We start from the raw sequence: 14,616 nt of genomic DNA on the forward strand, positions 1-14,616 counted from the left end.
GTGATTCCATTGTTGCAGATAGTTGGCAGATAGGTGAGTACACTTGGTGCAAGATAAAAGACAAACGGATGCTGGTATACCTCCTATTCCTGCCTTCAGAATCATACACCCCTCACCCTCAGCAATGGTCAGAGAACTCAGATTCCCATAAAGCCGTGATGGTCCGGTGCTGTTCTCCGCCGTTTCTTCTGTCTTGGCCGTGTCTTCTGTTTGGTGGAGACGTCGAAGCAAGTGACCATCATGACATTGGCCTTGCAGAGGTTCAATTTGTGCTCCAGTCGAGCTGTCACCACCTCCAGGGCTTCCAAGTGCTCCAGGGAATCTACCTCAAACGTCTGCCACAGGTCAACTGCAGGAGATGTCAGTTACAACGACGGTAATGGCAGTGCTGTACATAGGCTTTCAATTCTAAACTGGCTTTCAAACTATGTGCAATAAAGTACCGTAATGCATGCTCTCTAGAGATGAATGTACAGTATAAGGAAGTTAAATGTAAAACATCAGTTCTGTGCTGTGTTGTCCCACACTGTCTGTCCCGCAACATAGAGTGCTGTGATTCTTATGTCTCAGTAACGCTGCATTGGAATACTGTGTGTCAGTAATGTTCCTGCGCCATTAATGTCACAAGACAGATTCCTGTACACCAGGGTTCCCCAATTAATTTTCCTCAAGGGCCATATTTTGACTAGGGTACCAGGCTGGGGGCCGAGTCCGCACGCACGAGGTCGAGGTCTTGCCCTGAAAATTCATTTTCAGGGCAAGACCCCATTTGAAAAGGATGCCCAGTTTGACATGCATAGGCTACTGACCCCCATTTAATGCCATTTATATCTGGGACCCCCTCAAAAAACACCTTTTTTTCTTTTTCTTTAAAAAAAAAATCTTCCAGGGGCCACAAGGGGGCGCTCCGCGGGCCGCAAATGGCCCGCGGGCCACCTATTGGGGAACCCTGCTGTACACCCACTGAATTTGGTGGAAAACGCCATTCTGCTTGTGATTGTTATGGCAGTATAGAGGGTATGCGCATGCATAAAGTGAATGGCAAATCGAGTGACAAAGTCAGTTTAACGTTGTTTAACATCGTTTAATGCAATCAGATAGGACTTTTATGTTTAGATGTATGAGTTGTGAAGGCCAGAAAGTAGTTTTTTGCAGTGTTCCCGCATAACTTCCTGGTATGATGACATGTCACGCGCATACCCTCTATTTGTGCCATCTAGTGATGTCATTGTCACCACACTGCAGGTTTTAATTCAGTGTTCATTCAAAGACTGTACAATGTACAGGTAAGAAGGAAAAGCAGGTTCGCTTCCTCTGGATGCTGCCCTTAGTTTAGGCATTGGGTGCTCAGCTATAAATACAACTTAAATCATATACCACCAAAGCGGCAATCCAAATTAAATGATGAATTTTGGGCTCAGCCTTCCTCAGAGCAGATTAAAAAAAGAAAAACGTTTTAATCTGCTCTGAGGAAGGCTGAGGCCGAAACGCATAGGCGTTCTCAATAAATGGGACATTGCATCTGAGCCAGTCCTGCATCATTTATTTTGGAGTGCTGTTTTTTCCACTTCAGTGGTATTTGATTTAAACTGTAGTGTACAAACTAGAATGTACATCTCTATTTTTGAGCTGAACAGATTTAAGAAAGATTCAAGAAAACAGCTGCTGTCAAACTCTGTACTCCGGTACTTACACTCTTGGTTCCATGTAGCCGGTTCTAGCATGAGGTTCTGCTTGGCCTGGTCCAGTTCCCTCTTCAGGTTGTTGTACTTGGCCCGAACCTCTGTGATCCTCTGCTGACGGTGTTCCAAGAATTTCAGCTTGGCACTGAAGCACGAAGGTCCCTGTAAACCACGCACACACGCACGCGCACGCACACACCATGTTACGACCATGCTAGGTCAGTTATCCAAGGCCAGTCTGTGGGCTTCTAACCATGGTATAAAGCCTCCATGATTGTATTAACCTTATTGTGTTCAAACCGAGGACTGTCTACAAAGGGTAATGCATGTACGATTGTACGTTCTTCAAAAGAGGAAAGACGCATATGAATCCCACACTACTGCACTGCTACTGCTGATACAAGTAAACTAACAAAGCAGATGTTTTTATTTATTTATACAAAGGTTTCATAGCATACAGTAAGTTTCAGCCTTTACGAAAAAGTTAGAATAAAATTAAAGGCAAACAGGCCCGGCCGTTGATGGTGTGGAGGTTAATACTCCCACATACAGACCCACATGACTCATGAGTGTATCCTTAACTGGAAAGCCAGTGCCTTCCTCCTGCATCTCCTCTTCATCATCTCCCTCCAATATCCATCATAAGAAAAGACAGAAAAGATAGAAGATGTGAATGAACAGGCACCTGTTTGCCAGCAGTACCTCCTCGTCTCTGCAGCCTTTCCACATCATCAATCTCGTAGACCGTGATCTCGTAGGCCTCCGGGATACCCCGCTCCCCCCAGCGTGAGCGTGGGCCGCTGGCCGAGCGTCTCATGGACAGGGGCATGTCGTGGGACAGGCGTCGCTGCTGGGGGCCGACTGGAGGACAACAGGAGCAGTGTAATGAGGTAAAACGTGTGTGTGTGTGTGTGTGTGTGTGTGTGTGTGTGTGTGTGTGTGTGTGTGTGTGTGTGTGTGTGTGTGTGTGTGTGTGTGTGTGTGTGTGTGTGTGTGTGTGTGTGTGTGTGTGTGTGTGTGCGTGCGTGCGTGCGTGCCCGCCCCACAAGGAAAAAGACCTGACTTAAAACACAAAGGAACTGGGGCGCCCGCTGTCGATTTTCGTCTTACACAAATATTAAATTCCCATTGACAATGAATGGAGAATGTACATAATAAATGTCTGAGCAAATCTGTATTTTTGTCCTACACATACTACAGTGGTGCCCGGTGGGCACTGGCCTACTTGGAAATGCATGCCCCACCACAGTTATGTCTGTGTCCCTTTTATGCCCATATATGGAGTTCTTTATCAGGCATGCCCAAATATGGAGTCTATGCAGATGTCAGAACATCATTGTGATGTCAGAACAGGCTATATGGAGATATATGGGGATTTATGGATTTACTGATGTCATAGGCTGGTCATATATATGACATCATATAGTCCATGGAAATAGCGGTACATATCACAGTAGATACCCAGGTTGCCGCTTCAGAAGTGAAAAGGCACTGAAGTCAAGTTGTTGTAAAATCATATTGCGTATGCACCGGAAAAAGCCATTCAGCAACAAACAGAAAAAGAAACAACTGCAAGACAAACGGGAGAGAAAGAGAGGTGACAATGGAGGTGACAATGACGATGTCCCCACCCGCTACAATGCCAATCATGACATTATCAGAATAAACCAACAGCCCTCCAACAAAGACGGCGGTAACTCCAACCGGTTTCGGCTGCACTTTGAGAAGGAGAATAAAGCTGAGGTGGAGAGTAGAAAGAAGACGGCCAGAGAAAAGCTTCTACAGCCAGTGTCTGACAAAGAGCTTGAGGTGGACATCGATGATATCTACCCTTCTGAGAAAGGCCTTGGTTTACCCAGGAGGCCATCATGGAGTTATGACATGAAACATGACGAACTGCTGAGGAAAGAAGAGAAGTCGTACCGTGACTACCTGAAAGACCTGCACTCCAGAAACCCACCCGGCTCTCTCAGCCACTTTGAGCACAACCTGGAGACATGGAGGCAGCTGTGGAGAGTGTTGGAGATGTCCGACGTGATCCTGGTCATCGTGGACATCAGGCATGCGGTGCTGCAGTTCCCCCCAGCCCTGTACCACTACATCACGGCCGAGCTGCACAAACAGGCGGTCCTGGTGCTGAACAAAGCAGACCTCTGCCCCCCGCCTCTGGTCGTCGCTTGGAAACACTACCTGGCCTCCAAGTTCCCACACCTCACCACCGTGTGTTTCACCTCCTATCCCGGAGAGCCCTACAGCACAGTCCTCCAGAAGAAGTGTGCGAGGAGAAGGGGTGTTCGGGACAAGGCTGGAGGCCCAATAGAAATCCTCAAGGCCTGTCAGGAGATCACTGCTGGTAGAGTTGACCTGTCAAGCTGGGAGAAGAAGATCCAGAGAGACGCGCTCATCGAGCAACCAGGCGGCGGGGATCAGTTGGATGAGGGGGTGGAGTCTGTGCTGATGGAGCACCATAGCGACGCTGCCATGAAGATGAGCAGCCAAACGCGAGAGCTCTACAAGGACGGAGTCCTCACGTTAGGATGCATAGGCTTCCCTAACGTCGGCAAGTCATCTGTGTTGAACAGTCTGGTTGGGAAGAAGGTGGTGAGTGTGTCTCGAACCCCGGGCCACACCAAATACTTCCAAACGTACTACCTCACCCCCACGGTCAAGCTGTGTGACTGCCCGGGACTCGTCTTCCCCTCCCGTGTCAATAAACAGCTACAGATCCTCGCTGGCATCTACCCGGTGGCTCAGGTGCAGGAGCCCTACACAGCAGTGGGATACCTGTGTGAAAGGACTCCCTTCTTGTCTGTCCTGAAGCTAAAACACCCCAGCCTTCAGGACGTACCGGCACACCAGCAACAACAACAGCAGGCGGCGCAGAGATGGACTGCTTGGGACGTCTGTGAAGCCTGGGCAGAGAAACGAGGCTATAAAACGGCAAAGGCGGCTCGCAATGATGTTCACCGGGCGGCTAACAGCCTCCTAAGGCTCGCCATTGAGGGGAGACTGAACCTGTGTCTCAGGCCACCTGGATACAGCTGCCTCAGAGAGAGCTGGGAAAATCACCCCGACCTGTCGGAGATAACGGCCCTGCTGGGGCGGACAGGGGAGGAGGAGGACAGGGAGGAGTCCAGCTCCGAGGAGGAGGAGAAGGACAGGGACGCAAATGATCCTGATGACGATGATGAGGATGGGGGCGATGACAACGTAGGGTTAGGTGGCCTGAGGAGGAATGATGACACGCTGTCGTTATGCCACTCCGTCAACATGTTCAACTCCCTTCAGGAAAACGACTGACCACATCATACGAATGGATGTATGTACCATCTTATATTACATTTGAGACGGGCGGAAATAATAATTAAAAGAAGAAAAAAATATCACACCTGTGTGAAGTGAGGGGCGCTCTTAACATCGTACATCATCATGGTGTAACATGTCAATTTGCTCAGACAAATTCTCCATTCATTGTCAATGGGAATTGAATCTTTGTGTGGGACAAAAATAGCCGATTTGCTCAGACACATGACGTAAATTGAGTACCACAGACGAATAACAGTCTAAGTCCACACTATTGATCCATAATATATAAATGATAGATAAGGGTTCAGGACAACAAGGCCTTTTCGTGGAGGGGTCAGTCTGAAATTTGGACTTAGACTGTTTTTCGTCTGTGGTACTCATTCTCCATTCATTGTCAATGGGAATTTAATGTTTGTGTAAGACGGAAATAAAATCATAGCTGAATATAGTTATATAGGAGGGGCTAGTGCCCCTCAAAGAGAAATAATCAAACCTGTGTGAAGTGAGGGGTGCTCTTATCATTGTACATTATCATACATCATCTAATTCCGGCCAATCAGAATTTGCGTCCTCACCTTCGTCTTTAATGATTGTGTTACACAATGTTTGTACACGAACACACAAAATTGTCCATTCATTGTCAATGACATTTAATGTTTGTGTAGGACAATGTTTGTGTTTGCACACATACTAAAAGCTGAACATAGGAGGGGCTAGCACCCCTAAAAAAACCAAAGGGTAAACTCTCCAATACAATCAGTATACAAATCAGCTCATGGTCACAAACATCATCCAGGCAAGACAGGCAGGCTAGCTAATGCTAATCAGGTTCAGTCGGGGGAATGAGTGTAAGGCGGTCAACGTACAACAGAAATGGCTGCCATACTTTACTGAATTTGGAGATGGAGCCACGCAATGCATATATATTATTATTTTATATTTGAAAAGTATAGTATTTCAGAGATCCAACAGGAATGTGAGGGACGGTATGTTTTTTCCAGTGGATCAGGATAAGACGTCTTTCCAGAAGAGTCACAAAAGTGACAAGGTCAGATTGATATTTAGGCAGGGGGATGGTTTCATGAAGAACGCCAAATAATGGGATGGATCTATGGGCAACTGTAACACATCCAAAATAGTATCAAATATAGATGACCAATAAGACTGTAAGGCAGGACAGGTCCAAAACATATGAAGATTAGCTGCAGCCTGGTGGCATCTATCACACGTCGTATCGACATTATCATAAATCTTGGCTAACCTAACCTTAGTCCAGTACACCCGGTGGAGACATTTACATTACAACACTTCTTCCATCCCATCCTGAAAAGAAAAATCACACCTGTGTGAAATGAGGGGCGCTAATATATTAAAGTCTAACTTGTGTTGCTATGATTAGGTGATGTAATGATGATGGAAAACAAACGGTGTCAAAACAAACATTAAATTATCTTTATTGTTAATGGCATTTAATGTTTGTGTTAGGGACAAGATGATGTAAATTTTCCCTTCATTGTCAATGGCGTTTTTAAAACAAACATTGAACTAAAAACAAACATTAAACCTGTATATAGGGGCCTGGGCCGTGGCTAGGCGGTCCAGGCACCTTGGCCAAGTCTGGCAGTGTGCCGTGGGATCGACTCCCGATCCCGACAGCCTTTACTGCATGTCACTCCCCCATCTCTCTCCCCCATTTCCTGTCAGCCTACTGTCTGTCCCTCTATAAAAAATATAAAATAAAGGCGAAAGCCGCAAAAAAAAATGTATATAGGAGGAAAAATTACACTTGTGTGAAGTGAGGGCTGGGGTGCTCTTATCATCATACATCATCACATTCCGTGCTCAGCCAATCAAATCATCACATTCCGTGGTACACACACACACACAGACACACAAAGCTGGGCATAGGAGGGCCCTCGAAAACATCATCTAAACTTTATGATGTTTTTCTTTTCGGGATGGAACGGAAGGGATGGAACGGAAGGGATGGAAGAAAAGCGTGAACACCAGTGGTCACTGTTGCCTCTGAGTGCAAAGCCATCAGGACATTGAAGAGGACAGAAAGGGACTAACTATGCTGTCTGGCTTCCACCACAGAGGCGAAATACCACTAGCTTGTTCATTATTCATGAGACTTATCTCTTCCAGACACACAAGACCGGTGTCTTTTTGAATAGAGGGTATGCGTATGCATAAAGTGAGTGGCAAATCGAGTGGGAACGCAAGTTTAACGTTGTTTAATGCAATCAGGTAGGACTTTTCTGTTTGCATGTATGGGCTGTCATGTCCAGAAAGTCTTTTTTTACCACTCAATACGCTTTCCCGCATAACTTCCTGGTATGATGATGATGTCATACACACGCATAGCCTCTATGACCTCCGGTCATTCATTTCTATGCAATATGTTTTATCCCTGCTTCTGGTCAGACTTATTCTACTGTCAGTCGGTCCGTTGGTTGGTCAGTCACGCCTCCATATGGTCACACCTCGTGACATCACGCCTCCATATATGGTTACGCGTCTGACCTCAAACCTCAAACCCTTAGATCTCCATTTATTTAGCTGACCTGTTCTGACATTCCATATGTTGATCCTTTCCCACCCGTCCTTCCTCTTCGATGTCTCCCTTTTGACTGATACCTGTACAGTCAAACTCTAGACAGGCCCGCCCCAAAGTTATTTGTGCAGCCGTGATCGGCAGCCGGCGAAAACTGAGTTCCCAACAGGCCCGAAAATTAAGGCCCGGCCCTCATCAAACCTTGTACACTCAAGACATTGCCCCCCGCTGCCACCCTTATAGATCTCCATATATGGAGCTGACCTGTTCTGACATTCCATATGTTGATCTGACCCCCCATGCCAAAGCACCAGTGCTCGCCCAGCAGTCTGACGTCACCCAGGCGGATGCGTGCACGCGACCTCTGCCTTTAGAGCGAGGTCCCTTCTCGCCCTCAGGGCGTTTTACTGGTTAAATAGGCCTACATGCATATCCATAATGTAGACTGTCTGATATGTAACCACATTATAGCCTGCTGCCTGATGTCCCTATTTTATAAGAAAACGAAATCTTTCAAAAATAACAAAAATATTAGATCTACATGCTCACAAAGCGTCACAATGTAACACGTTGTAGATCTGCCATTTTCGCTATTTGTCGTACAGAGACGTATAGTATAGGGCTTAAGTGTTTAACAAGATGTCCCCCCTGTTTTCTTTTACAAATCGAACCCTGAGTATGAGCATAATAAGGTGTACAGGTGGAACAGGCTAAATATGGGATCTACCCCAAGTGTCACAAAATTAAGCTTTCCTGTCCCATCTCTAAAAGCAAAGAGACAAAAATTGCAAATCCCTGAGATCAAAAGAGATTATGAAAGTGCTCCAGAACTAGTTATGATCACAATGGGCGAATTAATATGCAGTGGAATCTTCTGCCTGAATTTAATCAGCTAAGTAACAATAACAATGGACTATAAGACCGTACAGCACAGTAGGTGAATTGTGCTTCAGGGAAGCTTTCATAAAACCTTCATGCTAAGCTCCTCTTCATGCCTCCATTAGGACATTACTGGTGTGCACCGTGTTCACACTTACATTTTGGGGAAGCAAATCAATCCTATTATATTCAAAGCACCTTCTTTATTATTCCATTAGCATGTGTTGTCATCGGGCTCATATATTAATGATGTGACCTACTGTGCTCTCCGTCAAGCTATGAATCTGTGTTAACCACACACAGTTAAAATGTGTGTGGTCATGCATGCGACTATACACAATGAAATGACATTGTGATTCACTAAATTCACCCAGTGAGTATATTCATCTAGATTACGTACAATAACAGAGAAAATGCAACTAAACAGATTACCTTGTAAATTTATATTCTTGAATCTTTGCCTCTTTCCCCAATGTCCTGTCTTTCTCCACAATACTAAGAGGCAGTAATCTCTTTATTAACATTTGAAAGAAAATTCAAATTGCTTCCTCCCTGTAAAATGATATGACGTACCCCTCTTATCAGATCTAACCTCTCTTGTCTTATTTCACCCTAACCCTAACCCTTTGTCTTATTTCACCCTAACCCTAACCTTTTGTCTTATTTCACCCTAACCCTAACCCTTTGTCTTATTTCACCCTAACCCTAACCCTTTGTCTTATTTCACCCTAACCCTAACCCTTTGTCTTATTTCACCCTAACCCTAACCCTTTGTCTTATTTCACCCTAACCCTAACCCTTTGTCTTATTTCACCCTAACCCTAACCCTTTGTCTTATTTCACCCTAACCCTAACCCTTTGTCTTATATCACCCTAACCCTAACCCTTTGTCTTATTTCACCCTAACCCTAACCCTTTGTCTTATTTCACCCTAACCCTAACCCTTTGTCTTATTTCACCCTAACCCTAACCCTTTGTCTTATTGCACCCTAACCCTAACCCTTTGTCTTATTTCACCCTAACCCTAACCCTTTGTCTTATTTCACCCTAACACTAACCCTTTGTCTTATTTCGGGCCATTGCTTTAAAATCTGATGGATTTTGTGTAGGTAGCCTACAGTAAAGTTTCACTCGTTTTTTTTTCACTGAGGAATACTGAATAAAAACGAAATAAAAACAAAGCTATGATGACTAAAACTATGTTTCGTCAACAAATAATAGGGAGGGACTAGTGGAGAAGAGAGAACTAAAAGAAAAGTCATTTTATACTTGGTTACATGCTGAAAATAGCCAATCTAGATCTACTATTTTCAGCATGCAGCCAACTTTAATATCAGTCATTACGATACCATCAAGGCCCACCTAGGTCGACTAAAATCTTATGAAATTTAGTCGACCAAAACTAGACAATGTTTAAACACTAAAACATTTCAGTTGACTAAAATGTGACTAAAACTAAATGAAAATGTATTCAAAAGACTAAATCAAAATTTGCTGTCAAAATCAACACTAGGCATTGTTCTTACCTGTGTTTCCTCTCCTCTTGGACATGCGGTTGCTGCGGGCCATGCTGAGCAGGGATGCGCTCCTGTCGCTGACCGAGGAGTCTCTGTTGGAGGTCGTGCTGCTGCCTGTGGCTTCGCTGTCCCTCACCAGGCTCTCGTAGCCACTGCTCACCACGCTGTTTCTGTTAGGCCAAAGCAGTGACGTCTTCCCCATGGCCGGGGGCAGATCGCCACTCAGCACGCTGGTAGTCTCACTGGCATGGCCACTCAGATGGCTGGGCGTCTGGGGAGCGGTTACCCGGCTGTAGGGCGAGGGAAGGGGTTGGTGGCTTATAGACGACGAATGAGCAGAGAGTCTGTCCTCTGGTATAACAGAGCTAGTGACCAAATTGTCCAGTCTTCCCGAGCTGGTGCCAGCTTCCCTGTCCTTCAGAAGGTCAGAGAGCCGTCCACTAATAAAGCCCTGGATGGGAGATCTAGTGGAAGAACAGGTGGAGCTTTGGCTCGGAGTCCGACTGAGAGAGAGAGAGGACCAGGGAGGAGAAGACAATGAGGAGGAGCCTGGGCTGAGGCTTTTCCCATCCGGAGAGAGACTGGCACTCCTGTGGATGGACTGGTGCAAGCCTTTCGGGGAGAAAGTGGTGTTTTTGGTGCTGGGTGCAGATAACCGGCGTACTTTGGGGCTAGCCATCTTCAGTTTCCCCACTGCAGAGAGCTTGAAGGTGGTGCTGGGATGATGGCTTGGATCAGCCATAGCTCCAGACCTAGGAGTCCTCCTTGGGCTCCTACTGACCCTGGGTAAGGTAGAATCTTCCTCATAATATGTATTATAACTCTCTGTAAAAATCCCATCATAACTCCCCTTGAAGCCTCCCTTAGGATTGCCTTCACTACTGCCTTTGGAGCTTCCTTTGGAGCTCCCTTTTGAACTCACTGAGGTGGTGCTGCCACCTCTATCCAGACTTTGGTAATACACTGGGGCTCTACCATGGGAGTTAGTCCTGCTAGTCAGCTGCTCTAGTTTAGCACTGAAGAGCCTGCTACTCCCCTCCATGGGTGAATTCAACTTCCAATTCAAACTATCATGGTTCATGCTTAGACTTATTGTTTCTGTCAAAGATCCAATACCTTTTCTATTTGGGCTACTAGCCTTTCTATTTGGGCTACTAGCCTTTCTATTCGGGCTACTAGTCTTTCTATTCAGGCTGCAATCCTCTTGCCTGTACTCCACGCTGCACTTCCGAGGTGGGGACAAGAGGCTGCAACAGTTGCCTGGGGGGTGCCGCCTGCCCGGCCCTCTCTCAGGGGTGGCCACTGGGCTGTGTGATGATGTCACCCTCCCTGGGTCTTTGTGGTCGTCTGCCATATGACCTTCTCTGCCTCTCTCCTGGTGGTTGGCGTTGTGCCAGGCTCTTGGCAGACTAGCTGCCTTAAGGGCGTTGGCCTCAGTTGCTAGGCAGCCAGGTGAAGCAGCAACATTCTCAGGGGCATTCCTGATGACTTTGCAACTGACTTCTCCCCCCAGCAAGCCCCTTGATGCATTAACGGGATAAACACGCTCTCTCCCTCTGGGATGGCTCCTGCTGTCCGGGGTTTTGTGCCTCGTTCCACTGGCTTTGTTTTTGTGAACCGCTGTGTCTTCAAAGCTGGGTAAGTCATGGGACATTTGGCTTGACGATGACATAGACTCGTTGTCAGACTTCTTATCAAAATGTTTCTCAATATTAATAGACACATTTTCTGCCTCAAGGGTCTTCTCATCTATTGAGCACTTATGTTTCTCCTGCCTGGGTTCCCTGTCTCCTGACATGTTATCACTAGAACTCCCTGTTTGTTTATCACTCTCAGAATCACAATCACTAATGGTATCAATAAGCATGGGATTTATAAATGAAGGTAAGAACCTCTGTTCCCTTCTCAGTTGCTGAAGTCGCTTTTGACTGCTGGTGTCGGTCGACGTGGCCTGCCTGTCACGTTTCACACCCAAGTCGGAGCATCCTGCCACTCCAGAATCATCACTGATGTTGCTGATGATCCTTATTGGCTGAGAGGTGGCAGAGCCTTGGACATGAACTGGTGGCTGGACAGTGTCACACACACGAATAATGTTGCCTCCCCTCCGGCCTCTCTCAAGCACTCCGCTGATGGTCACCTCCTCCACCATAGTGAACACTAACTCATCTTGACCACTCTGGTCCAAGGGCTGTTGAACAGTCACTGTAATCGTGGCTTTCATTTGTTTAACTTCCCCTGTGGGGAGCGGAGGTAGGATATCCCCTAGTATAACACTGGTTGCCAGGGAAGGAGTTGAGCAAGCGGAGGATGTGGGAGAGAAGAGCGCGGGTGATACTGGAGAACTTTTGCCAGCTGGCGAGGTCCTTTCTTCTGATTTCAGCCAATCGCCCGCTTCTGAAGTCCCCTGGCTTCCTGTGGGTTGAAGCACAAGAGCGAGTGGTGCAGGTCCATTACCCTTTAGAGAATCTGTGTCACAGTTCTGAGAAGAAAGGCTGTGAGGTGAATTAGGAGTTACAGCGTTAAGCACATTTGGGGGCTTGGCTTGACACAATGTGTTCATGTGGAGTATTTGGTTGGGTGGATCCTCATTGGAGCTGGCTGCACTGCCTTCCTCGCAGTCATACAGGCCTGAGTCCTCTCTCTGAAAACTGTCTCCGGGGAAGACGCCATCCGTGAGTTTCTCACCAGCAGACATCTGGGTGCAGCTAAACTCCTTGGTCAGTAACGGTGCCTGTGACGTCTGTGATGATTCGGTGTCCGTCCGTTTCGCTGACCCACTCTGGTGTTGTGACTTATTCGTGACGACATCGTTTGAGGGTTCATTTGACAGAACCCTGAGGACCTCCGTCGCTGTCTCGCTACCGTCGATGCAGCCCAGGCGCTCTTGGAGCTGGGCAAACGTGTCGCACTTGAGGCAGTCCCTCTCGGGTTGCTTAACGTCCGGTTTCAGAGTCTCAACTTTCCCTGGTAGGCTTTCGATTTTCATTTTTTCTCCAAACAATCTGGGGATGCTCAAAAGCTCCTTAAGCAGAGCAGCGAATTCCGGGTCATCCGTGTCTTGCTTACTAGGGTGCAGAGATGGGATGATGGGGACGGACTCACGTTGGGTCAGCGACATGACTGAGACACTGGGCCGAACCAGACCGTTGGAGTCTATGTGGATGACTGTGTCGCAAGACTGGTCGCTGACAGAGTGGTCGTCTATCTCACCGGCCAAGCGGAGATGAGGGACGTCCACATCCAACTCACTGGCAGAGTGGAATGCTCGCAGGGACAAAGAGCGAGGCCCTGTCCTTTCTCTGCTAAGACTCCGGCCACAAGGAGAACATGAAGTGGATTGCTGTTCAAATGAAGAGAATGGCATTGATCTCTGCATTATTAATTAGGCATATATTGGGTCTACAGTTACTTTGGCTCATATGCTTTGGTATATAATACAGTTAGGCTAAGCACATCTAGTAGATTGCAAATAATAGAGGCAGCAAATATTGGATTTTATGTGTAGTCCACAGTAAAGTCCTACACAGTGTTATAATTATTTAAAATAATTATTGGTCAGTACAGAACATTTACTTGGGGGGGCTTTTTGTCCGAAAGAACAAAAAGGCCACGACACACAAACGGTACAATTCAGCAAAAGGCTAATTGATATACATACCTTAGACCTCTTCTGTTTCCTGTGGATACGAGCAGCCAGCTGAATAGTGGGCACGCTCTGTAGAAGGTATTGTGGTGAATCAGACACCTGGGCAACCACTGTGGTATGGCTGGCGTGAGTCAAAGACTCTCGAAGGAGCATGGTTAGCTTACTACCCCTGTATTAGACATACCACAAACATATATGCTATTATCAAGTACAATTATTTCCATCTCAAAATCCACCAGTTTCAAATTCTGTGTAATACTGTCGTTGTGTATTTCATACTTCATCGTAAAACAGTGTTGTGTGGAAACGGCCAATGTACACGCTCACAATGCAATGCATTGTGAGCGTGTAGATCTGCCCTAAATAACGGGGTTCAAGTTTAAAAAACCTAGATTCTCACTTGTTGGGGATGTGTTTATGGCCACCCAGCAAGGATAAGATAACGGGACCCAGTTCAGGATTCAGAAGCCCACTTCTGACATTGGTTGTCTCGTGTATTCCTTTCACAATGCTACACACATCTATCATTGTCAGCCTGGTAGGACCACGAGACACTAAAGACAGAAATGGCAGAATAGTGAGAAATAGGGTGGGATAGGAGAGGAGAACAAGTAAGAAAACAAAAATACATCACTTTGTATTTGAGATTGATTTCACAAAAAACTACACAAACTAATTAGCAATGTATTATATATGTATTATAGGTTAACGATGTCTGAATACACCAATCCGATCTGATCTTTTGCAAACGAGTCAGAGTCAAAGATCCTTTTTAACCCATTAAAACTGGGAAAGCATTTTAGATTTTAGGTATATACATTTATATAGCACATTAGTTGGCTATTCAAAAATAGATCATAGCACGTCACTTCATGCCGTGCTAGGATCTTGTAGATCTGCTATTTTTGAAAAAAAAAATGAAAAACATGAAAATGTGGAACATTTTCAGATGTGGGTCGGCGGCCAAGTACATATAATTCTGTGGGTCCTTGGACATGAAAACATTTGACAACCACTGCTATAGCA

General features: G+C 46.1%; 2 protein-coding genes across 2 annotated transcripts in view; one reads left to right on the plus strand and one right to left on the minus strand.

Moving 5' to 3' along the window:
• Window positions 1-137: 137 nt before the first annotated feature.
• The window catches only part of kif26bb (kinesin family member 26Bb), a gene marked incomplete at both ends in the record, with an annotated part of 32,127 nt that continues 17,648 nt past the window's right edge, over window positions 138-14,616 (minus strand). The window contains 6 exons of the mRNA XM_079526343.1: window positions 138-349; window positions 1,694-1,844; window positions 2,368-2,543; window positions 9,951-13,284; window positions 13,603-13,759; window positions 13,991-14,144. Of these exons, the coding sequence (XP_079382469.1) occupies window positions 138-349; window positions 1,694-1,844; window positions 2,368-2,543; window positions 9,951-13,284; window positions 13,603-13,759; window positions 13,991-14,144 (4,184 nt within the window). The remainder of the gene's footprint in view (window positions 350-1,693; window positions 1,845-2,367; window positions 2,544-9,950; window positions 13,285-13,602; window positions 13,760-13,990; window positions 14,145-14,616) is intronic.
• LOC306940508 (guanine nucleotide-binding protein-like 1) lies at window positions 3,207-4,982 on the plus strand (the record flags this gene model as incomplete). Its single annotated transcript, XM_079525606.1, has 1 exon — window positions 3,207-4,982. One exon carries the CDS (start codon window positions 3,207-3,209, stop codon window positions 4,980-4,982), a length of 1,776 nt encoding a protein of 591 aa, XP_079381732.1.

Source organism: Electrona antarctica (assembly GCF_951216825.1).
Source record: "Electrona antarctica genome assembly, chromosome: 17".
In the NCBI taxonomy this organism is placed as follows: Eukaryota; Metazoa; Chordata; class Actinopteri; order Myctophiformes; family Myctophidae; genus Electrona; species Electrona antarctica.